The sequence below is a fragment of the Lactuca saligna genome, chromosome 4 (genome assembly GCF_052625555.1).
Source record: "Lactuca saligna cultivar CGN05327 chromosome 4, ASM5262555v1, whole genome shotgun sequence".
Classification (NCBI taxonomy): Eukaryota; Viridiplantae; Streptophyta; class Magnoliopsida; order Asterales; family Asteraceae; genus Lactuca; species Lactuca saligna.
In genome coordinates this window covers 154,580,002-154,604,671 of record NC_136420.1, presented here as the reverse complement: position 1 = coordinate 154,604,671, position 24,670 = coordinate 154,580,002, and the positions used below count along the sequence as shown (strand labels likewise).

The 24,670-nt window shown below is 40.3% G+C and overlaps 1 protein-coding gene across 1 annotated transcript; it reads left to right on the top strand.

Annotated features, from left to right (window-relative positions):
* Window positions 1-2,843: 2,843 nt before the first annotated feature.
* Window positions 2,844-3,308, top strand: LOC145040272 (uncharacterized). Its single transcript, XM_078988222.1, has one exon. It carries the CDS (start codon window positions 2,844-2,846, stop codon window positions 3,306-3,308), a length of 465 nt encoding a protein of 154 aa, XP_078844348.1.
* The last annotated feature ends 21,362 nt before the right edge of the window (window positions 3,309-24,670 follow it).

Here is a 24,670-nt window from a genome sequence, read left to right as displayed (position 1 = left end):
AGAAGAACATACCAGAGCACCATTGGAGAAGGGAATTCGAAGCTTTTTGCAAGGGTTCGTCCGTTAACCATTTGGAAACATTAATTCTTGTTTTTGTAAGTTGTAATTACACTTAATTTCATCTTTCAGACTTGTGATCTTGTTCTAGCCATGTGTGGCTAGAACCCTAATTTCTCCAATTTCATGTTTTGACTTCTTGGTAGTGAATTCATTCATATGACATGATATTTGTTCTTAATTTATATTTAATGAATTTGATTTTGCTTCAATCGAATGTTTGATTCTAATTATGATTCTTATTGACCATTTGAATTAGGGTTAGGTCATTCAAGTTATCTCTTTTACAAAATCCGTAATTGTTTTGTGAAATTGAACACGTAACAAGCATTAAATTAATCTCTATCGAATGAATTTGGTGTAAATCTTATTCATACACTTTTACACTCCCGAGCTTATGAGGGGTATTGAGTGTTGTTGGGAACATTCACATAAAGCTTCATGCAATCTTATAATCTAATCCTAAGAGCTTGTTTAGATTAGGTTAATAAGGTTAGGGTTAATCAAAGAGCTTGTTTTGGTTAATTAATATGGTGAGTGGGAAGTGTTAGAGCTTATTAGCACTTTCAAGTACCAACTTATATAGAATTGAATGAATATTGTGTCATCTTGGAGTCACATTGCTAAATTGTCATACATGGGGTTGGAGTCCTCACAAATTCTGAATTTAATTCACGCACTTAATTGATTTCTTATGTTTTTAATTATTTGTTTAATCATTACATTCTAAACCCCCCCTCTCTTTTTACTATTGGTCACTATAGTACCTTGTGCAAATAGGTATAGACCAATTGTCCTGTGTCTCTGTGGATCGACCCTGCTTGCCTTGTACTACCTTTTAGTGCAATATAGCGGGATTATTTTGGAGTATATCGTACCCCTTTATTTGTTGGGTTTGACACTCCTAACAAATTGGCGCCGTTGCCGGGGACACGGTGTTACTAATTGTTTATGCCTAGATCTTTTCGTACCGGTACGCCATTTCCAATTGATTCGGAGATAGAGAAGACTGCAAAGAAGTTAAGGAAGCAAGCCAAGCTTCATAAGAGGCAACCAGTTTCCGGTACTTCTTCATCAACCAATCCCCCGGTCATCAACATTTGGGAGAACATACCCCTCTCAAGTGTATCCGCGTCAGAAATAGAAAGCCCATCACTCTCACCACAAACAACCTCACCCATAAAAACCACTCCACCCTCTTCACCTATTAATAATATCCTAAACAGTTCACCTTCAAAAACCACAACCAATTTTCAAGCCATGGCACATAACCCCGGAGGGAATCAAGGTCCTCCAAACCCACCACCCGAACAAACTCTTCGTCAATGGTCAAGACAAGAGGTGACTCAACAACATCTTTGCATCACAAACCCAGCCGCCACCAACTTGGAACTAAAATCCGGGCTTATCCATTTACTCCCAACTTTTAGAGGATTGGAGAACGAAGATCCTCACAAGTTCCTCACCGAGTTCCATGTAGTATGTGTGGGCATGAAACCACACAATGTCACGGAGGACCAAATCAAGCTTAGGGCATTCCCCTTTGCGGTGCAAGACGCGGCCAAAGATTGGCTTTATGACCTTCCACCGGGGACGGTAACTACTTGGGTAGATCTTGCGAGATTGTTTTTGGACAAATATTTTCCCAAAATGAAAGCTTCAGCCCTACGACGGGAAATTATCGGAATCAAGCAACACAAAAGAGAAGCTTTCCACACATATTGGGAAAGATTCAAGAAACTTTGTGCTCGTTGTCCAAAGCACGGGATCACTGAGTACCAGCTCCTTCAATATTTCATTGAAGGAATGACTCCAATGGTAAGAAGGCTTCTTAACGCCTCTAGTGGTGGATCTTTGCCCGATAAAACCCCAACTGAGATCCAAAATCTAATCAAGAACATGGCTGAAGATTCCAAACATTCAAGCCATGATGAAGAATGGTACACGGATGCACCCCGAGGTGTAAAAGAAGTACAAACTCCTCAGATTGAAGCTCAATTGTCCGAGCTCACGAAAGTAGTCATGATGTTGGCCAAAGACAAAGGTGTGTAGTCCACACCCCGCCCGTGCGGTATTTGCACCCAAGTGGGGCATCCAACTGATATGTGCCCACAACTCCAAGAGGAAGATTATGAAGAAGCAAAAGTCATGGGAGGCTATTTGGGGGCAAATCAAAGAGGTTATGAGCAACCAAGAGGTGATCAGCGATGGAACAATAATCAAGGGTGGGGAGGCGATCAACAAGGGAACTATCAGCACAATCAATCACATCAATATCAACCAAGACCACCATTTCCTCAAAATCAACCACGACCACCATTCCAACCTCAAAATTTCCAACCAAGGCATCCACAACAACTCCCTCCCCAAGCAAGTTCTTCAAATATGTCCCTAGAAGACATAGTAGAAAGCCTTGCCACAAGTACTCAAAGCTTTCAACAAGAAACCAAGGCGAGCATAAAAAGCTTGGAGCAACAAGTATCACAACTTGCTCAGTCCGTGAGTAAGATGGAGTCACAAGGCAAGCTACCCTCTCAAACGACGAAGAACCCAAAACACAATGCGTGTGCAATTACATTAAGAGGTGGGAAAAGCTATGAAAATCCAAAGATGCCGGAAGAAGAAGAAGAAGAGAGGAGATTGAGGTGGAAGAAGCTATCAAAGAAGAGGAAAAGAAGAGTAATCCAAAGTCCAAGAAGCTAATAGAATCTGAAGTGAAAGTCACACCAGCTCTATTTCCTTCAAGGCTGGCAAGCACCAAAAGAGAAAGGGAAGATGACGAAATCATGGCCATGTTTCGAAAGGTTGAAATCAATATCCCTCTTCTAGATGCCATTACACAGATTCCTAGATATGCTAAGTTCCTTAAGGAACTTTGCACATCTAAGAAAAAGCTTAAAGGAAATCAAACTGTGAAGGTTGGTGAAAATGTCTCAGCCATGTTACAAAAGCGGCTACCAAAAAAATGCAAGGATCTGGGTGTTTTCACGGTTCCTTGTAAAATGGGTAACCTTTTGGTACCACGTGCCATGCTTGATCTTGGAGCATCAATTAATGTCTTACCTTATTCAAGTTATAAGACAATGGGAATTGGACCTTTATCAAAAACCGGAGTTATCATTCAACTTGCTGATCGGTCTTTGGTACATCCGAAAGATGTATTGGAGGACGTGTTAGTGCAAGTTAATGAGCTCGTTTTTCCCGCTGATTTTTATGTTTTAGACATGGGTGATGAAAACACCCCACAATAGAGCTCCATCCTTTTGGGGAGACCCTTTATGAGTATCGCAAAAACAAAAATAGATGTAGCCAATGGTACTTTGTCAATGGAATTCGATGGTGAGGTAATTAACTTTAATATCTTTGAAGCTATTTGTTATCCTAGCGATATTCATTCTTTAAACTTCATAGATGTTATTGATTCATGTACTAATGATTGCTTTGAGATGTCAAGCCAAGATGGGCTAACCACCATCTTGAGCAAACACTTTGATGAGACAGGGATTAAAGAGTTGGCTGACAAGTACACATTGGAAGATGAATTGATCGAAGTAATTGATTCCTTGGAGAAAGCACAACCCATGAGAGTTGAACCACCCCGCATGAACCTAAAAAGTTCTAATATGAAACTTCTCCCATCCATAGTACAGCCGCCGACTCTTGAGTTGAAGGCTCTTCCCGACCATCTCAAGTATGTCTATCTTGGAGAGGAAGAGACACTACCGGTGATAATTTCGACTAAGCTGGCACGAGAAGAAGAAAAAGAGTTAGTTGGAATTTTGAAGAAATACAAGGAGGCTATTGGTTGGACTATTGCGGATATAAAAGGGTTGAGCCCATCATTATGCATGCACAAAATACTGATGGAAGAGGACTTCAAGCCAACCCGTGAAGCACAGAGGAGGTTGAATCCACCTATGATGGAGGTGGTAAAAAAGGAGATCATGAAGCTCTTGGATGCAGGTGTAATCTATCCTATTTCTGATAGTAAGTGGGTGAGTCCTGTGCAAGTAGTCCCAAAAAAAAGCTGGAGTTACCGTTGTCAAAAACTTCGAAGGGGAATTGGTACCCACCCGTGTGCAAAACGGATGGAGAGTTTGTATCGATTATAGAAAGCTGAATGCTTCCACCCGCAAAGACCAGTTCCCTTTGCCATTCATTGATCAGATGTTAGAACGATTGGCTAGGAAATCCCATTACTGCTGCCTTGATGGTTTCTCTGGTTTTCATCAAATTCCGGTTGCCCCGGAAGAGCAAGAGAAAACCACATTCACATGTCCCTTCGGCACCTTTGCGTATAGACGCATGCCCTTTGGTTTGTGCAATGCACCCGCAACCTTCCAAAGATGTATGGTGAGCATATTTTCAGAATATGTTGAAAATATCATAGAGGTTTTCATGGACGATTTTACTGTTTATGGAAACTCTTTTAATGAATGTTTGCAAAATCTCACCAAAATCTTACAAAGGTGCATTGATACGAACTTAGTCCTTAATTATGAAAAATGTCATTTTATGGTCGACAAGGGCTTGATACTTGGACATGTGGTGTCCCAGAAAGGTTTAGAAGTTGACAAGGCCAAAACATATATTATTAAGAACTTACCATACCCGAAAAATGTTTGGGAAGTACGTTCTTTTCTTGGTCATGCAGGTTTTTATCGGCGGTTTATAAAGGATTTTTCCAAGATTACGGTACCGATGTGTCAACTTCTACAAAAGGAGGCTGATTTTGAGTTTGGTGATGAATGCAAAAAGGCATTTGACCTTTTGAAAGATTTATTGACATCTGCCCCCATTATTCAACCACCAAATTGGGATCTTCCATTCGAAATCATGTGCGATGCTAGCAATACCGCGGTTGGGGCAGTTTTGGGACAAAAGGTTGATCGAGCACATCATGTCATCTACTATGCATCAAAGACCCTTGATAGGGCACAAGGCAACTACACCACAACAGAGAAAGAGTTGCTTGCTATTGTCTTTGCTTTGGAGAAATTTCGACAATACCTCCTTGGAACTAAAGTGATCATATATTCGGACCATGCAGCCATAAAGCACTTGCTTACAAAGAAAGACTCAAAGCCGAGGTTAATACGGTGGATGCTGCTTTTGCAAGAGTTCGATATTGAGATCAAAGACAAGAGTGGAAAGGAAAATCTGGTTGCGGATCATCTAAGTCGCATCCTATCACCCGAAGATGGTACACCCATCTGTGACACATTTCCGGATGAGAATCTATTTGCAGCCAAAGAGGCACCATGGTATGCAGATATCATCAACTACTTGGCCACAAGTCAATTTCCCCCAGATTCATCCCGTTGGCAAAGAGACAAAATCAAAAAAGAAGCCAAACGATACATATGGGATGAACCTTACCTTTGGAAGTACTGTGCGGACCAAGTAATTCGCAGGTGTGTTGAGCAAAAAGAGGTACAATCTATCCTTAATTTTTGCCATTCCTATGCTTGTGGTGGTCACTTTGGACCCCAAAGGACAGCTAGGAAAGTTTTAGATAGCGGATTCTTTTGGCCTTCTATTTTCCATGATTCCTATGTACTTTGTGCACATTGTGAAAAATGCCAAAAATCTGGGTCCTTAAGCTCTAGAAATCAAATGCCCCTTACCCCTATTCTAGTATGTGAAATTTTTGATGTATGGGGCATTGACTTTATGGGACCATTTCCACCCTCTTTTGGTTGCTCTTATATTTTGTTAGCAGTGGACTATGTGTCCAAATGGGTGGAGGCTAAGGCCACCCGTACTAATGATTCAAAAGTTGTGGTTGATTTCCTTAAGGTACAGATTTTCTCACGGTTTGGCACACCAAAGGCGCTCATAAGTGACCACGGGACCCATTTTTGCAATCGGATGCTAGAAGCTATTTTGAAGAGATATGGAGTGACACACAAAGTCTCAACGGCTTACCATCCCCAAACCAATGGACAAGCAGAAGTCTCAAACAGACAAATCAAAAGTATCTTGGAGAAAACAGTCAACCCAAACCGCAAAGACTAGAGCTTGAGGCTAGATGATGCCTTATGGGCATACCGTACTGCTTTTAAAACTCTTATTGGTATGTCCCCATATCGGCTTGTGTTTGGTAAAGCATGTCATCTCCCAGTTGAGTTTGAGCATAAAGCTTTTTGGGCGGTAAAGAAATTCAACCTGACTGAAGATGAGGTGGGAAATAAAAGGAAACTGGATATCCAAGAGCTAGAAGAGATTCGGAATGATGCATACGAAAGTAGCATGATCTATAAGGAGAAAACAAAAGGATATCATGACAGAGCAATCTCCTGAAAGACCTTTATACAAGGACAAAAGGTGTTGCTTTATCACTCGAGATTCAAGCTAATTTCAGGAAAGTTAAGATCAAGATGGGTCGGTCCTTTCGTAGTCACAAAGGTGTTTGACCATGGTGCAGTGGAAGTCACGAGCAAGCAAACGGGTAAAACATTCAAAGTCAATGGTCACAGGTTGAAGCCGTTTTATGAGGGATTTGAGGTGAAGAATGAAGAGGTAGAAGAGTTGGAGAACCCCACATACCAAGAATGAATCACACCTGGGGGACAAAGTCGAGCCAACGACCTAAAACAAGGGCAGCTAACCGGGAGGCAACCCGGGGGTATTTTCGTCATTTTTCGCTAAAACATTTCATTCTTTGCATTCTTATTTTTTTTAGTGTTCCAAATGTGTTTTGTCATTGTTTTCAAACCAAAAGAACGAACCTTGGGGTGGAAAAGTACTTCATTTCCGAGAGAGGGAAATTTTCAAATTCAAAAAGTGGGGATTAGCATCCAGGGACCAACACGGGTCGTGTCCCATTTTAGAATTAATGGAACACGGGTCGTGTTAATGAAAAAAAGTCCAAAAATCTTCCAGAGAGCAACACGGGTCGTGTCCCATTTTAGCCTTAATGGAACACGGGTCGTGTTAATGAAAAAAAGTCCCAAAATCTTCCAGAGAGCAACACGGGTCGTGTCCCATTTTAGCCTTAATGGAACACGGGTCGTGTTAATGATAAAAAGTCCTAAATTCTTCCAGAGAGCAACACGGGTCGTGTTGATTTTGGCCTTGACCCAACACGGGTCGTGTTCGACTATATCTCAGCATGAACCCCCCAACACGAGGCGTGTCAATTTTGCCTGCTGAGACACGGGTCGTGTCCGCGCAGCAGTTACCCCTCTTTTTAAAGAAAAAAATCGGGATTTGATCTCATTTATCCCCACTTTCACTTCCTAACAACCCCTCTCTCCCAACAAAAACCTTAGGTCCGATTTTCATCAAATACCTTTCAATTTCTTCAAGATTTTGACTTTCATCTACAAAAAGGTTTGATTTTCATCATCTACACTTCATCTTCTCCATCTTAAACACCATTTTCTTGCATTTTAATGGTGGATTTTGGGGTTTTGACAAACCCTAGATCCGAAAAATCTCACTTAATTTTGGTGTTTTAGTGTCTCAATCTTGAAAGGGGCAAGCTTGGGGAGGTTAAAGAAGATCTTTTCCATCAAGAACAACACGATCCAACACACGATTCGGTAAATTCTTTCCAACTCCTAACCTTTGAATTTTGTGTTCTTGAGTCAAATACTTGAAAGTGTGGTCTATTTGGACTTGATTCTTAGTTGGAAATCTTTGAAAACCAAATTTCCCGCGAAATTTTGGTGGCCAAGTTCAAAGTTGACTGGACCCGTCAACAGTTGACTGGACCCGTCAACAGTTGACTTTTTGACATTTTGACCCATTGACTTTTAATATGTCCCAAACTTGACTATGGAAGCTACATCTTCCAAAAGACCAAGACAAACCAAATCATCCGCCCGCCGTCGGAAGCCTAGATCTCCATCACCTCCATCCATATCTCCCTCACCTCCATCTAGTTCCCCAACACCCCCAGCTGACCCGTCTCATTTTGGTGTCGTATGTCTTGGCCCAGTTCAACATGGCAAACTTGATTCATTCCTTAAACGAGGTCATGTCATCCAAAAATTCGTGCATGTTCCAACTTTGAAAGAGTTGCATGTTTACAATCAAGTCAAAACCATGTTTCGCAACATAGGGTGGCACGGCTGGTTGAGGGTCCATGAATTGAGCTATAAAGTCCCAACAGCTGAGTTTCTATCCTCAGTTTATTTAGATCATGGGATCCTCTACTTCCGTCTAATGAATCAAGACTATGAGATCTCCTTGGATCAAATCAATGCCATTGTGGGGGCCCCAACGGAAAACACATTTGGCCCCACTGATCCAATCCAAGGATACTATGACATGACTTGGTTGACCCAACTCACCCAATTACATCCATATGTCTCTAGCGTTGCTAAAGCCTCATCACTTATCCATCCTGTGATTAAGGTAGCTCACAGAATCATTGCTTCGCTCGTCGCCCCTAGAGAGGAGCGAAGCACCATTAGCGCGCTGGAACTTAAAATCCTTTATGCAATGACCCATCCCGAGAATAACCTCATTCCTCATTATGGTCGGTTTCTGTGCCACAAGCTCATCCGCCTTAGCGCATCCCGATCAGGAAAGATTGTTTGCGGGGGTATTGTCAGCATGCTCGCCAAGAGCACCCACATCCGAGCCCCATACCCCGGTCCCCACCAGCCACTGCCGGGTGATCCTTATCTCACCACCACTATCCTTGAGTCCATGCGACTCTTCCGCTCAGCAGGCGATGGTACACACCACTGGACCGTGGGTCAAAATCATGATCCCAAGCTCCTCATCACACCAGAAAATAAAGGCATTCTTGATTTCCGAAATCCCATTCATATGACTGATTGGCAAATCATTGCATACATCTTCCCCCACTCTTATTCCACCGAGGTCGATGAGAAAAGCGAAGAAAACGAGGAAGATAGTGATGATGATGAAGAAGATGAGGAGCCTCACCATGCTTCTCCCACCGGTGGTGGCAGCTCATCCCATTTTGCTGCACCCCCGCCTTATCATCAACAATATATGGACGAATTCCAATCAATCCATACCCGCCTCGACACCTATCAGCAGGATATTACCAGCCTAACCTAGAATTTTTCCACCTTCACCACCCAGTACGCTCGGGATCAAGAGCGTCAACACAAACATGAGGAGGACTTCTGGGCTTGGACCCGAAACCCCAGCTACTATCCTCCTCCTCCACCTTCGTTTTAGGTTGTTCCACCCTCTCCAAGCATCGGGGACGATGCTTATCTTTAAGCTTGGGGAGGGGTAGACTTGTATTTTAGGTTCACTCATTCTCATGCATGACTTTTCTTATTTTCAAATTTTCTTATTTTCAAATTTCATTAAAAAGAAAAAAAAAAGTGTACGAGATGATGACACTCTTTACATACAATTGCTCCATGAAATGAAAAATACCGAAGCAACCGGATTGTTACCGGAAGCATAGAATCAGCTGTCATAACTAGGGGACCCAAATATCGTAATTCGAGACCCTACCCTCAGATAATAAAAAAAAATTTATATTGAAACGTTTTTTGGGCGGTAATAACAGCTTTAGGATGATTTGCTTTTGAATGTTTAAAAAGAATCTTTATCGACAACTCTGAACCCACAGGACACGGACCTATTTGTTGACACGTGTTACCCCCGCGATAACAGAGAGCTTATGTATCAGACCCACATACTCAAGAATGAAGGAACGATACAACTGTCATATCCAGTACCCTAATCAGAATTTCAAATGCCAAAACGAAGAAATCTAAAGAAATTCCAAAGAAATTCCAAAGATGAAGATTGAAGAATCCAAATTCAAAACGAAGTACAAATCAAAGCTCAATCAAGTCAAAAGCCAACTCAAGTCAAATATGGCGAATGAAGAACTGTGTGATATGATACTTGTGGCTCTCGAAAAAGTGAAAGCATAGGAGCTGATCCCCTTCGGGTGGGCTCACTGTTTCAGCGAAAGCTGATTCGCCGTGATGGGTTCTTAAGGAGGCGTCGATTCTGATTCTTAGCCATCTAGTCTTAAGGACATGAAATCCGGACTATGTTATTTTCGCCCATAAAGCTTAGTAAGGTATAAAGATTAAATAAAACTTTGGTTGGATTATTGGGTTACACCGTTTCGGGTCTTCCTCACATTGAGAGTCTGTGATATGTGGAAGGAAACATGATGGTTGCCAAGGTATCAATGATCGAAGCCCTATTGATGTAAAGTCTGATCGTACCTTTATTTAGTTACAAAAATACATATTTTGTGTTTGTTCTTAATCTTCTTTTCTTTTGCTTCATTTTGTTTCTCAGGTGCATTTTGAACATATTTTCATGGAATTACATTGCATGCATTCATTCTTAACCTTTAGGATCCTTCATCCCCTTTTCGTTCTAAGTTTTTCTTTCTGCCATTTATAAATCGTCCTGTTGTCCAGTTCTTGTTCTTTGTTGAGGACAAGAAAGGTCTAAGCTTGGGGAGATTTGTTAGGTGCTACTTGTGCACCTTTTTGCACACCTTTCAGTTCCATTTTATGCATATAATTAGCACAATTGTTCTTCCTTTTCCTTGCATTTTACCATATTCATTTTAGTCTCTAGAACAACCTTATTTGCGCACTTTTATATCTTTTTCAGGTAAACCGGAGGTTGGAACACGCTTTGGGAAGTGTCGGGAATCATTGGTGGAGATTTCGGGACGATCGGGCGAAGAACGAAAAAGTTGGAAAAATCAAGTTTGGATTTGGAGTCAGAGAGGTACACGGGGCGTGTTGAATTTACACTGAAAAGTGGGCACGGGGCGTGTTTGACCAAAATGGGAGCTGTTAACCATACTGAACACGACCCATGTCAGTTTAGTGCAAATAAACACGGGGCGTGTTGCTGAACACGACCCGTGTCAGTTTAGCCTATTTTAACACGGGCCGTGTTCGACCCAAAAAAAACAACTATTGGCAGTTTTTCCTATCTTTCATATTACAGGTTGAGGGTTATTTGGACATAAGAAGAACATACCAGAGCACCATTGGAGAAGGGAATTCGAAGCTTTTTGCAAGGGTTCGTCCGTTAACCATTTGGAAACATTAATTCTTGTTTTTGTAAGTTGTAATTACACTTAATTTCATCTTTTAGACTTGTGATCTTGTTCTAGCCATGTGTGGCTAGAACCCTAATTTCTCCAATTTCATGATTTGACTTCTTGGTAGTGACTTCATTCATATGACATGATATTTGTTCTTAATTTCTATTTAATGAATTTGATTTTGCTTCAATCGAATGTTTGATTCTAATTATGATTCTTATTGGCCATTCGAATTAGGGTTAGGTCATTCAAGTTATCTCTTTTACAAAATCCGTAATTGTTTTGTGAAATTGAACAAGTAACAAGCATTAAATTAATCTCTATCGAATGAATTTGGTGTAAATCTTATTCATACACTTTTACACTCCCGAGCTTATGAGGGGTATTGAGTGTTGTTGGGAACATTCACATAAAGCTTCATGCAATCTTATAATCTAATCCTAAGAGCTTGTTTAGATTAGGTTAATAAGGTTAGGGTTAATCAAAGAGCTTGTTTTGGTTAATTAATATGGTGAATGGGAAGTGTTAGAGCTTATTAGCACTTTCAAGTACCAACTTATATAGAATTGAATGAATATTGTGTCATCTTGGAGTCACATTGCTAAATTGTCATACATGGGGTTGGAGTCCTCACAAATTCTGAATTTAATTCACGCACTTAATTGATTTCTTATGTTTTTAATTATTTGTTTAATCATTACATTCTAAACCCCCCCTCTCTTTTTACTATTGGTGACTATAGTACCTTGTGCAAATAGGTATAGACCAATTGTCATGTGTCTCTGTGGATCGACCCTGCTTGCCTTGTACTACCTTTTAGTGCAATATAGTGGGATTATTTTGGAGTATATCGTACCCCTTTATTTGTTGGGTTTGACACGCCTAACATAGCGCGTTAATTCCAAAAGTTGATTTCCAAACCTGCTTAGCAGTTCCCTGAGAATACAAGTTATTTCAAATGGAAAGTGTCAACAATTAAGTTGGTGAGTTCGTAAGTTGTTTAGAAAAATTGAATGTCATTCCTAAATGGGTGTATGTTTTCCAAAAAACTCAGTATTTCAAATGTAAAGAGTTATGACTTGTTGTGTTGAAAATGAATGTATTAGATCCAGAAAATCCCATATTTTCCCTAATGGTTGAGATATGAATTTGTTGTGTTTTCCAAGAAAAACCCTTATTTCCTTATAAAAGTAAGAAATGCATATGAATGTTCGCGTTATAAGTTGTAAATAATTGGACCAGGAAAATCCCTTATTTTCCTATTAGTTGTTTGGTTTGTATACAGGAAAAACCCTTATTTTCCTAACATAACTGGCAGTCTCTAAGACCGAAAATCACAAGAAACCGATGTTCTTAAAAGTTGTGTCATAGTTTTATATAATAAAGCTATACGAAGATCGCATTTGTTAGATGAAGAATAGTTTTAATAGCTACTCGTTCATAAAAGCATAATACTAAACATAATATGCCTGTAATGACGTTCTTCAAACATCGCAGCGTTATGACAACTTTCACCCCAAAAGACGGACTGTAGCTAACAGTCAGGGCGCGGGATCATGACTTCCCGTATAGATCTATACACATTTGACACGTTCTCCAAACGGGAGACTCTGGTTATAGACAGGACTTGCATCATTACTTTCTAATAAAGAAAAGTAACGTTTGAAGATATACACGTCTCATGGATTCTCAACTAAGTTTGTATTAAGGTGGTAGTTTTGTATGCAAAGTTTATCCTTGTTCACAATGTTTGACAAAGCAAAATCATAAGTTTTTAGAATGTATAAAACGATTTAACAATGAAAGGTACTTTGAAATCATTATAGTAATGAGCTGCAAGAGATTTATTCGATAAAACAATTGAAGTGAAACTTTATAAAATACACGATAATAACCGTATGTTTACTTGTATTCCCCCCCTAAAAGAGTATAAAAGCATTTAGAATGTATTTAAAGTGTGTTTGGAAGGGGTATGAACTCACTTGAAAGTTTGAAGATAGCAAGATGGAAAACTGGGTAGAGTTTCGTCTCGGGAAACGGATTTTCCTCGGGATTCACGGGTATCTCGAGAGTAAAATCGACCTTCGGGACTTGCACAAAATGACCAGGGCTTCGGGGTAGTGCGAGCATGGAAAACGAGGCAAAACGCAAGAAAAGTGAGAGAGAATGAGCCCTTTTTCCGGGAACCCTCGCATCGCTTTTATAGGGGGCTGGAACCGCCTCGGTACGCACGGCGTACGCTCGTACGCGGGGCGTACGCGTACGTCACGCATGACCGAGTCCTCGACTGCCTCGCACTTCGGACGGGACGGGGGGGGGGGGGGGGTAGGCTCGCATAGAGGCAACGTGGACGATCTAAGGCCGTGGCCTCGAGTACGCTGGGCGTACTCGTGTACACGGGGCATACTTGCGTGACTCAGACTTCGGATAATACCGAATTTTTGAATAAAAATATATATTAATTATTTATAAAACTTCAAAAATTCATATATCCTTCATACGAACTCCGTTTTCGACGTTCTTTATATCCACGCGTAGGTGAGACTAAGATCTACAACTTTCGTTTAGATTCCGTCGGCAAATTCCGAAATTATTTTTATTATTTATTTATTAAAATGACGTGATTAAGGAATTTCTTTAAAAATTCATATATTTTTCATACGATGTCTGATTTGAGCGTTCTTTTTATGCATGTTCGTAGTTTAACAATATCTATGACTTTCATTTAGACACCTAAGGTCAGAAAGTGTTTTATTGAAACTTTGCATTTTTACGTAACTTCATATCGCCGGTTTTTGTCGGAAAACTTAGAATGGTCATAACTTCTTCGTTATAACTCGGATTTTTGTGTTCTTTATATGTTTCGAAAACTTAAGACGATACCTACCACATAGCGTACTCCAAACAGAGCTTTTGAATACTTCATTTTTCGATGATATCCTAATCCCTTTTTCAAAGAGGTTACAAGACTCGATCTTTGATGACTTGAAATGACGGGTTGTTACACACATGAACGGTGATAGTTTTTTTGATAGCAAAGGAGATGTCAGGACGAGTAAAAGCGAGATATTGGAGAGTGCCACAAAGTTTGCAGTATGGTGTAGGATCAACATTGGGAGCTCCATATTCTTCGGTGAGTGTAACAGATGTGTAACATTCCATTTAAAATGTAATAATTAAATAATAAACTTGGAGCCCAAGAAGCAATTGGTATTACTATTATATGTTATTATAACCTAAAATAAAATAACAATTAGCTGGTAGTTGGTTTCGGAAAGCCAAGTGATAAGATTTGATTCTCTAGGGGTTAAAGTGTAACTTTGGGACTCAATTTGTAAATATTTTCATAAGTCAAGGGGTCTTTGGTATTATTTGGGCTTGATTTGTAAGGGTTTTTAGAAGGAGGGGTTGAAATGGGAAATTATGGATTTGTTTTGAAAGAAATAATACAAGGAGGAACAGTTTTTGTTATTATGGGATAAAGTTAAAGGAATCAGGGTATAAAACCCGTTGCTAATCTTTCAAACCCTAAACCTAGTATAGCCATCACCATTAACTTCTAAACACCACCCTCACCTCCTTCCTCCATTCTCTAACCATCCCATCCATTGTTGTCATGACCGGACGCCGCGTCCAAACCAATTGACGGTGCAACCGTCGACATCGAAGACCGATAATGAATGGGAGGGCAGTCCCTAAGCGATGCTTCATCACTGCCATTAGCGACCGTCGCTATCGGATCTTGCCACCTTGTTGCTGCCGCTGTTGTCATTACCGACGAAAGGAGAAGTCGTGAATCGGAACTAGTTGATAAGTAGTTTCAATGGATTTTATTCCATCGAAGGAGGCGACTCCCCCTCTTCCTTTCAATGTTGTGGTTCTGATGACCTTAACCGCTGCCTTTAGCCACCGCGGTGGCCGCTACGGATACCACTGTCGTCGTCATACACCACCGTGTGGTGGTTGCGTGCAGGTTCCGAGCAAGGTCTCATTGGGGGTGTTCCTGCTTGACTGAGAACCCAAAGGAGATCACCGCCACCACCGTGAGGTGGTGGCTATCGTCCCAAGACGTTTGTTGTCGCCATCGGGGGCCACCAGGAGGGTTGCTTGGGTACATCTCGTAGATCAGAAGCATGTATGGATGGGTGTTTCTATTTTCTTTGGTGTGTTTGTGTGTATAGGATGGCTGGACAATTGGGAACCACCACCACCACCGCTAGGTGGTAGTTGCCATCGTGAACCACCATCGACCACCACAAGGGTGGCTATGTGTGTATTATTTTATGAGTGTGTGTGTTATGTATATATTATTATAATTTTATTGTAATCCATATCGCAATAATGAAAAAAAAGTCTAAACCACCACCTTGAGGTGGTGTCTGCCGCCTCCTGCCGCATGTCGGGTGGCGGTATGCTTGCCTTGTTATGTTTGACTTGTTTGGGGGATGATTAGACAAAGTGGGCCCAATGAAGCCCTATTGGGCCCAATGAGGCCCAAAGTGACCTAAAAGCACAACCAATTGACTAATGGGCTAGTATTGGGTAGGAAACCCAAATTGGGGTTCGGAAAAAACCCTAATGGATTAAAACCCCAATTTTGGTAATTGACCAGGACACGTACGAGAATTATTTAGTAAAGTTAAAATTTTAATTAATAACCATTGGAAATATAATATAAGGAAATAATGGACTTAATTTATTAAGTCCTTAATCAATTAAGTCCTTAATGGGTTAAGTAGGAACACTTAACCCTAATTGTTATTTCATATGAAAACCCTAATTTCACTTGGGCCTTGAGTTGGGGATTTCTATTGGGTTTTTGGTGATTGGACTATTATGGGATTCCTAAAAATAAGTAAATAGACTAAAATAATTGAATGGGCCTTAGGATAAGGCCTATGTGAAGGACTTGGGCCTAGTTTGGAAAATTGGGCCATAGATTGGTCATAACTGGACCTTTATGATTATGTGATATTGAGCCATGAGAATACCAAGAGTTTGGACTAGAATAATTGGATGGGCCTTAAGGAAAGACCAGGTAGAGGTCCGGGTCCAATTTGGAAAATTGGGCCATATGTTGGGATTTAGTTTATTAGTTGACTAGTAGACCTTTGGAGTTTGAGTTGGACCTTGAGATTGGAACCCAATTATTAATTGGGTGTTGGTTGATGATTGATAGCTTGGGAATATGTCAAACAACAACTGGAGTTTTATCTGCAGGGCTTCAGCAGTTCCATGTGAGTTATCATTACTATATCAACAGGGTCTAAGGCACCAATGTCGGCCCTTTATCGGAGTTGTATCTGGGTATTTGCTTGATATGTTTATTGATCTGCTGCATCTGCATCCTGGTAGTTAGTATGTTATTATGTTAGTGACCGGTTAGGTCGGTATCTTGGATATAGGATGGTTGTTGTGTTAGTGATCTGTTAGATAGGTATAATTACCTATTATATATATATATATATATATATATATATGTGTGTGTGTGTGTGTGTGTGTGTGTCTATATATATATATATATATATATATATATATATATATATATATATATATATATATATTACGTTTAATATTTATGTGCACATGATTGTTTGATTTGTATGGGGGTTGGGTTGAGGCGAGTCCTGCTTCATGTTGTAGGTCAACATACCCATGGCGGACCGGATAGACTGCATGCCCAGGAGGGCACATAGTAAGGCTGATGGCCCAACGAGTGGTCCGGATAGGCTGAAGGCTCCGAGAGGGTAGTCCAGACATGTCGACGGTTGGAGAGTGGGTCAGTTAGACTAAAGGCCCGGTGCGGGCGGTCAAGTCATACTTTAGTCTCAAAGAGTGGACAAGGTGGACTGAAGACCCGGTGCGGGTGGACCAGTGATGTGGACAGAAGTACCCACTAATTTTAATATTTATAACCTAAGAAACTTAGACTAAGTATGCACTTATAGGCAGTGTACCTAGTCAGATTACAGTATAGCGTAGGTAAGTTGGGTGTCGATCACAGGGAATGGTGTTATTAATTTACTATTAAATTAATATAATTATTAACAAGCTAAAAGGGTTTTTTTTAATCTAATTTTGCAAGTTTAGATGAACTTAATTCTTTAACGATAACTTAATCAATAAACAAAATACTTCTGTTAGTTCGAATCCACTTTCACTCAATGGTTATACATTAGTCAAAATTATTACCGTTGGTTATCAATTTAAGAAGTATTAGCAATTTAGTTCTAAACCTACTAATTATTAACCAATTCATGTAAATCTATGTGTGGTGACACAATAGTTAACACAAAATCTATTATTAAGTAAGATTGGAGCTATGAAGATTTATCGATCAAAATACAATTACATTCATAATATGAGTTCTCTAACACAGCTTGATTCAATGATTCAATTACTTATATAAGATTGGTTTGATCTTAAGCTCTAATAAACTAGTGTTCACCTTGTTATTAGGTATTCATATTCATGCAAATTTGTGTTCACTAACTACACAGAACAAGAATCTAAAGCAAGTAAATCATTAACTAAGCATGCTAGGTAAAATCAATCAACATAAGCATATAACCAACAAATAAAGTCAATTCTAATGCATTCAAACCATGAGTTCCAGCTTCATCTAGCTAACAAAAGCAGCTAGATTTAGCTGGACATATTAATAGCTAAACAGTCAAAAGCTATAGTCAAACACATGATAAATGTACCAAGTTGATAAAGAAAATTATGAACTTCTTCTTCTTTGGTGTTGAAAACAGCTTCCAGATATTTTTCTCCTCTGATTTTTCGTCTTCAGGAACCCCTCTAATCACCCAAAAGTCCTTTAATTCGTAGTGGTCGAGGATATATATATAGTTTCCCGATTTTTGATAATTCAACATCGTGAATAAAAGATAACCGTGTTCGGTAAGGATTCCTTCACCCGTGTACATATCTTCTAGAACTTAAACTCACGTCGTGAATCTTCCTGTTCTCACGATGTGAGAACGCTCGTCCCTGATTTTCTTGTCCTTTAATCTTTTAACTCCTAAAGTTTCTTCCTTTAACGTTTTTTGTCCCTTTTCTTCAAAATGTCTTCTTTTTGGACTGCAAATAACATTTAAACTCATAAGTACCATTATTCTATACAAATTACCATCTTATATACAAAAATGTACTTAAATATTGCCTAAAAATAGGAATAAATATGGCGATATCAAAATACCCCACACTTGGGCTTTGCTTGCCCTCAAGCAAATTTAAACTTAACCCTTTATTACTAACATCACATAGAACAATCCGATTCCAGCTCAGTATGCCAAGACCTCCACGCATGCATTTGTGTCTAAAATTTTCCCTAAAGTACCCCCATACATTAAATACTCACAATCTTCATAAACACTCGCCCACTTCTTCCGAACAATGCTCATTTTATGCATCCCTCTGAATCCATCCGTAAAAAACCTCTTAACCTCAAGGTGTTTTTGGTTGAGCAACCCAATCATACATAATCTAGAAAATTACAATTTATGATACCACTATGGAGCTCATTTGAATTTCTTCACTTTCTTGATAATTTGATCTTTGATTTCTTTGAATTCACACCTTGTTGTTTGATTTTTTGGTATCTTCAACATTTGAATTTCTTTGAATTTTGTTTTTTTGTTCTTCATGCTTTGACTTTGATTCTGGGGATACTATGATTCTTAAACTATTTTTAAAACAAATTGTAATAACTCAATGGTTTTAAATTTTTAAAAAGTTTTAAATTTTATGGGTGTTACAAGTTGGTATTAGAGCCTTGGTTTGAGTGAACTGGAGGAACATTCGTGTGAATCCAGTCTCAACTCAAGGAAAGATTTTCAAAATGGATTTCAAAATAAGTAAAGGAGGATGCATGGTGTTCAATCAGTCGGAGCCAGTAAGTAGACCTCAGTACACTGTACAGTTATTTGATTATGTGATATGTTAGAACAATATGCTAGTGCTAGGCTAGGGATCTTCAAGAATTGCATTATACAATTTCCTGATTACATGATGCCTGCTAGCCTAGGATTTCCTTTAAATGAGATTAACATCATTACTATAGTTGCCTAGTGTATGCATCACGATTATACATAATTAAGAGCTTATAGCCTGAGAATGTTTGATTTTGCCTTATGTTTCGTTCTTGTTTGATTAGGAGCTTAGGGTAGGATTGGATATTCGTAATTTTATGGGGTCCAGTGTTATGTATGGCTAGCATACACTAGTGCTGCAGGGTTGGTGGAAGTTTCATGGGTGGGTGGGTCGTGAGAGGCTGAGAGGCCAATTACGAGATATTTATCATTCCTCTAGGAGTGAGGATTTAGCTCTCATTATGATTATATATATTTTTAGGATGTTGTGGTGATACTTGAGACATATATGGGTAGGTGTGGAAGGTAGTACGGGCCCGTACTACTAAAAGCATAGGACCCATATGTGTACCAAGGAACTCACAACCCTTAAGGTTGGTTGGGTGTTGGTTCCCTGTCATCATATGGATTATCAGAGATCTTTCTGGTGCATCACCAAAATAGTGGTTACAAGACGTCTTGAGACCGGATCTGGGTTAGGATCGGGAGCTGGCAGCCAGGATAGGCCAGTACTGGCAGATGATCGTGTCAGTGAGATCATTCTGGAGGAGGTGATTGAGATTGTCCATGGACAGTTACCAGAGATGTTTAGGTCTATTAAGACCTCCATGGTTGAGTATTTCGATGAGCGCTATGCAGCCATTGCCGAGACGATTTCCGCGACAACTATAACAACTGTAACGACGACAGGGGGAGGAGTTGGGCGAGCTTTTGAGTGTTGGGACTTGTTACTGGGATACATTTTGATGAGCAGAGGGCTACAGTTACTTGGTATCAGTGGGATGTTATGTACTTGTTACATTCTATGGGTTAAGTGGGAGAGTCTAGTACATGCATTTCTAGATTTGAGGCTTCGGGGGGTTTGCTCGAGGCCAAAATGTGAGTCGCAGGGACTCCGAAAAGGAGTAATGATTATGTTCAGCTGGAGTTATGAAGATGGAATTAGAGTGGTTAATTGACAGGTTTGGAATGTTTTTTGCTAGGGCAAGGAGTGTGCCCTTTTAGTTTACGAGCTCGAAGGATTGAGCAGGCTTGTGACCTTAATATCATGTTGTATTCTAGCTCAAGGTCAGTTGGTCGTCGGGATTAGCGACAATAGTTTAGTGCTGGTAAGCGTGGGTGGGTCGATGTGGCATAAGTATTTTGGACATCCAGTTCGCCATGAATCACTTGTATCGGGGTGATAAGAAATGATTGTATGATCTATTGCACTTTTAGGATTGTAGACTATGTCTTGGGAGTAGTTATAGTCCGGTTTAGGGCAGAGGTTGTTTAAACTACTGAAGTTCAGCTGTGGATGATCAATCTGGTGAGTGAGTCAGGGTGCGAGACCTTGAATGATATAATTTCTAGAGCCGAGATGTAACTGTTGGATTAATGTCTAAGTCTATAACTATAATTGGAAAGACTTGACCCGACCCGGCATGGTCCATTTGGGTTGCATGGCATCATGTATTTGAATAAACTATAATGAGAGAAATAACACTTAAGGTTTGTTAATATATTATAAGTTCTAATATATTAATAAGATTACTTAATTATTATTGATCAAGATTTAATCTAGGATTAATTAAGTGATTAAAAGAATACTAATTAAATATATGGGTTGATTGTGTAAATCATCCATACTTGTATAGTGGGCTAATGCTTCATGGATTGTCAAGTTGGGGTAAAACCCATAAGATGCTCGATGGATGCTCCATGGTATATTTGAACCCATGGATCCAAGGAAATGGCAAACCCTAATTGTCACTAACTATATAAGCATCTTATTGTTGACAAAATCGGTGACTAGATTATGTGTGAAAGGGCTAGACGGTTTTTATGAAGTGTGGATTTATCTCTAATCTATTCCAAGTGTATTTGGTGTTGTGTGAACCATTTGAGGTGTCACACTTCGGGCACTAGGCAGTCAAGCTTCATGAAGACATTCTACATCAAAGAGGTATGTAATTCTAACTTGATATATTCATATGAATCAATGTTATTATGCTAGTTAGGATGAATACCTTGGAAAGTTCATATTTGCATGTATAATAGAGAAAACATAGATCCAACGTATTTAGGGTTTCATGTACACTTAGGAGTGTTAGAATGCTCAAAACCCAACAGTAACATCTTGGAATTCAGGTATATTCCTTTGATTCTTTTGAAAGTTAGTCCTTGAAAGAAAAGTGTGGCTTTTGAGTACGCTGGGCGTAAGGGAGACTACGTTGCACGTACTCGTGAGTGTTTTCTTTACGTGGAGTCTACCCAGTACACTGGACGTACCATAGTGTACGCTGGGCATACTACGTCCAGATGGAAACCCTAATTGTCAGGGTGAGCCCTATATAAGAAATGTTTTGGCCTCACTTTTAGCCACCATTTACAGAGAGCAAAACCCTTAGTGTGCTAAACCCTTGTTCTAGACCTTATGTATGTGTGTGTTTGAGCTTGATAGTGTTCTTGTGTGCCTTTGAAGAGAAGAAGGTGTCATTGAAGAAGCTAGAGTTGGTGTGTAAGCCTTGAATCTGAGCTTTTCAGAGGTTGGAGCACCACTTGGAGGTAAAAAGCTCAAAGCTTTCTCAATCTTTTTGATTTGTGCATTATGCATCGTTTTTATGGTTTTTGTCACAAATGTGGAGACTTTATGAGCAAGGGAGCTCCATATACCATGATCTATCCTTATTTGGTGTATTAAGTGTTATAGATCCATAAAAATCTGATCTTAGACATTAGGAGTGAGCTATGCATGAGATATGAGCTCTTTAGTGAAGGAAGTGGTGTGTTTTGGTTGATGATGACCTTTACAACCATGCAAAGGCGTAAAGTCCTCGACTTTATGGATTAGGAGGCTCTAGGGGGTCCAGATTTGTATTTTGAGCCAAGGTCTTAACTAGTTAAGACCATAAATGAGTTAATGGTGATATTGGGATGTAGGTTGAGCGTAAGTCCCAGTACGCGAGGTGTAGGGTGAAATCAGCATGTTATCTGCACAGTGGTCGAGTACGCCCAACGTAGGGATCGGGTACGCACCGCGTACTTCTTAGGGTTGACTTTCGTTGGCTATTAGGGTTTAGTCAACAAGTGGACTTTTGGACCATTGGAGGGGTAGAATGGTCTTTTACCCTTCTAAGAGAGCATAGGAGGGATTAGTCTAGCCTTTGAGAGACATTATTAATTAGAGATAATTTCTATGTATGATTAGGTGGAGGCTAGATCAGTGTTCTAAGTTCGAGATCATTTGATTTTACCAAGGTGAGTCTTCTCACTATACATTACCTAGGGTGGTAACTATATGTGGACCGGAAGGTCATATATGTTTGTTTTAGATTTTGTGTATTGTGATTATGTATATATGCTATGTGCCATTCTGACTGGACCAGAGGGTCCAATGATTTATGAAGCTGGAAGGCTCAACCAGACTGGACCGGAGGGTCGAACGAGCTAGACCGGACCAGAGTGTCCAAGGTGCTATAGGACTGGAGGGCCCCCCTGAGACACACTGACCAGAGGGTCATACAGAGTATAGCCTCGAGTGGCAAATTGTTGTATGTGGTATTTTGGGGAACTCACTAAGCATCTGTGCTTACCGTGTTATGTGTTATGTGTTTCAGGTACCCCAAAGGATCGCAAGAAAGCACCGATGTGATTGTACACACACTTGGGATTTGGAGTTATGTTTGTGGATCCTGGATTTGTACAATTGTTTTGAAAACTTGTATTGGGTTTTTGAGAATTAATGTTGAGACATGTTTTTTTATTAATATTAAAAATGAAAATTTTGGTTTGAAAAATCATGTTGTTACAAGTTGGTATTAGAGCCTTGGTTTAAGGCATCCGGATACACCTTCGGGCATATCTGAACTCAAACTGAGGATTTGAGAAAAGTTTTCAAAAGAAATGATTTTTTCTAAAAAGAGTAAAACATTCAAAAGAGCAGTGTGTACAATCAGTCAGCGCCCAAACAGTGATTTCCCAAAATACCCTTACATTATGTGTTATGAGATATTATGAGTGTGTTATGCATGCTAGAGTAGGCTAGGTATTCATATTTAGGACTAGAGTGGCCTTATTTGTGATGCATTAGCCCAGGAATTACTGCTACTGTGAAGTACTTCAAGTGTGAGTAGGTAGAAGAGAGGAGCTTATGAGAGGTCTACTGGAGGGTAGCCTACATTCAGCAAGATATAGAGTACTTGCGATCTGGGTTCCTAGGAGGAGGACTTAGGGTGAATGCTGATGTGGTGTGGAAGGTAGTATAGGGCCCGTAATACTAGAAACACTGGGTCAACAAGCATTCCAAGTAAGAATCCTTAGGCTGCTAAGGAACAAGTAGGGTTGAGTGGTCGAGTGAGAGAATACTCAAGAGAGTCTCTAACTTATTTTGTGTTTTGTTTCAGAGGCATCATGGTGGGTACGCGCCACACTCTAGGGACCAGCAGTGTTAGAGATGATGAGATTCATAGGTTGATTGATGATGAGGTGGCTGCAACCATTCGGGCTGAGATACCGGAGATGTTTGGGTCTATCAAGACCACGTTGATTGAGACATTTGATGAGCGGTATGTTGCTCTTACCGATGCTATCGTTGCTCCGGCTACCGCAGCCGTTGTTGCTGCTAAGCCACAGGGGGGTGACTCGTTGCTGTACTGGGAGTTCAGCAACATGAAGCCACCGGAGTTTGATGGGACTCAAGATCCAATAGCAGTAATGATATGGATTTCTAACATTGAAGGATGCTTGTACACGTGTTCTTTTCTTGAGCATCTAAGGGTACGGTTCGTGCTGAACCAGCTTCGCTTCGGAGCGAAGGATTGGTGGAAGTTTGTGACAGCTGACCTTTCTACTGCAAAGCTTACTGCGGTGACTTGGGAGAGGTTCACCACTAGATTTCGAGATGTGTATGTTCCCCCGGTGGAGAGGGAACGGTTGGCCCAGGAGTTCTTATCCCTCAAGCAGCAGACTAAGTCTGTTACTGCGATCACCCGGATGTTTCATGAGAGGGCATTGTTTTGCCCTGAGCACGTGTCTACTGAGTAGGCACGTATGAGCCGATATCTGAGTATTTTAAGGAGAGATATTCGTGATTTTGTGGAGAACTCGACATACCGAACATTTTCCGAGCTCCAGGAAAATGCTCGGAAGAAGGAGATTGAGCTGGAGACTCATGCCAGGGAGGAGGCGGAGTCTTAAAGGAGGGACACGCAGCCGACAGCCAAGCGGGTAAAGCCCACTGATATGAGATCGGGAGGTCAGAAGGGCCACACTTGTGGGAAGTGCGGAAAGAGCCATGATTGAGCTTGTAGATCAGGTGTGTGTTACAAGTTCATGAAGGATGGGAATATTGTGACAACCCGAAGTTCGTTCCGTCGTCGTAACCCGTTTCCGTCATTAAAAATTCGTCACATAGAATTGTTTCCGTTCGTATAAGTCATTAATTTTAATTTTATTATTATGACTTAATAATTTTCCAGATGCGTTAGAAATCCATGGAAACGCCCCA

Bases quoted from the DNA above. Each gene is read 5' to 3' on its own strand.
- LOC145040272 (XM_078988222.1), top strand. From the start codon at position 2,844: ATGGCCATGTTTCGAAAGGTTGAAATCAATATCCCTCTTCTAGATGCC.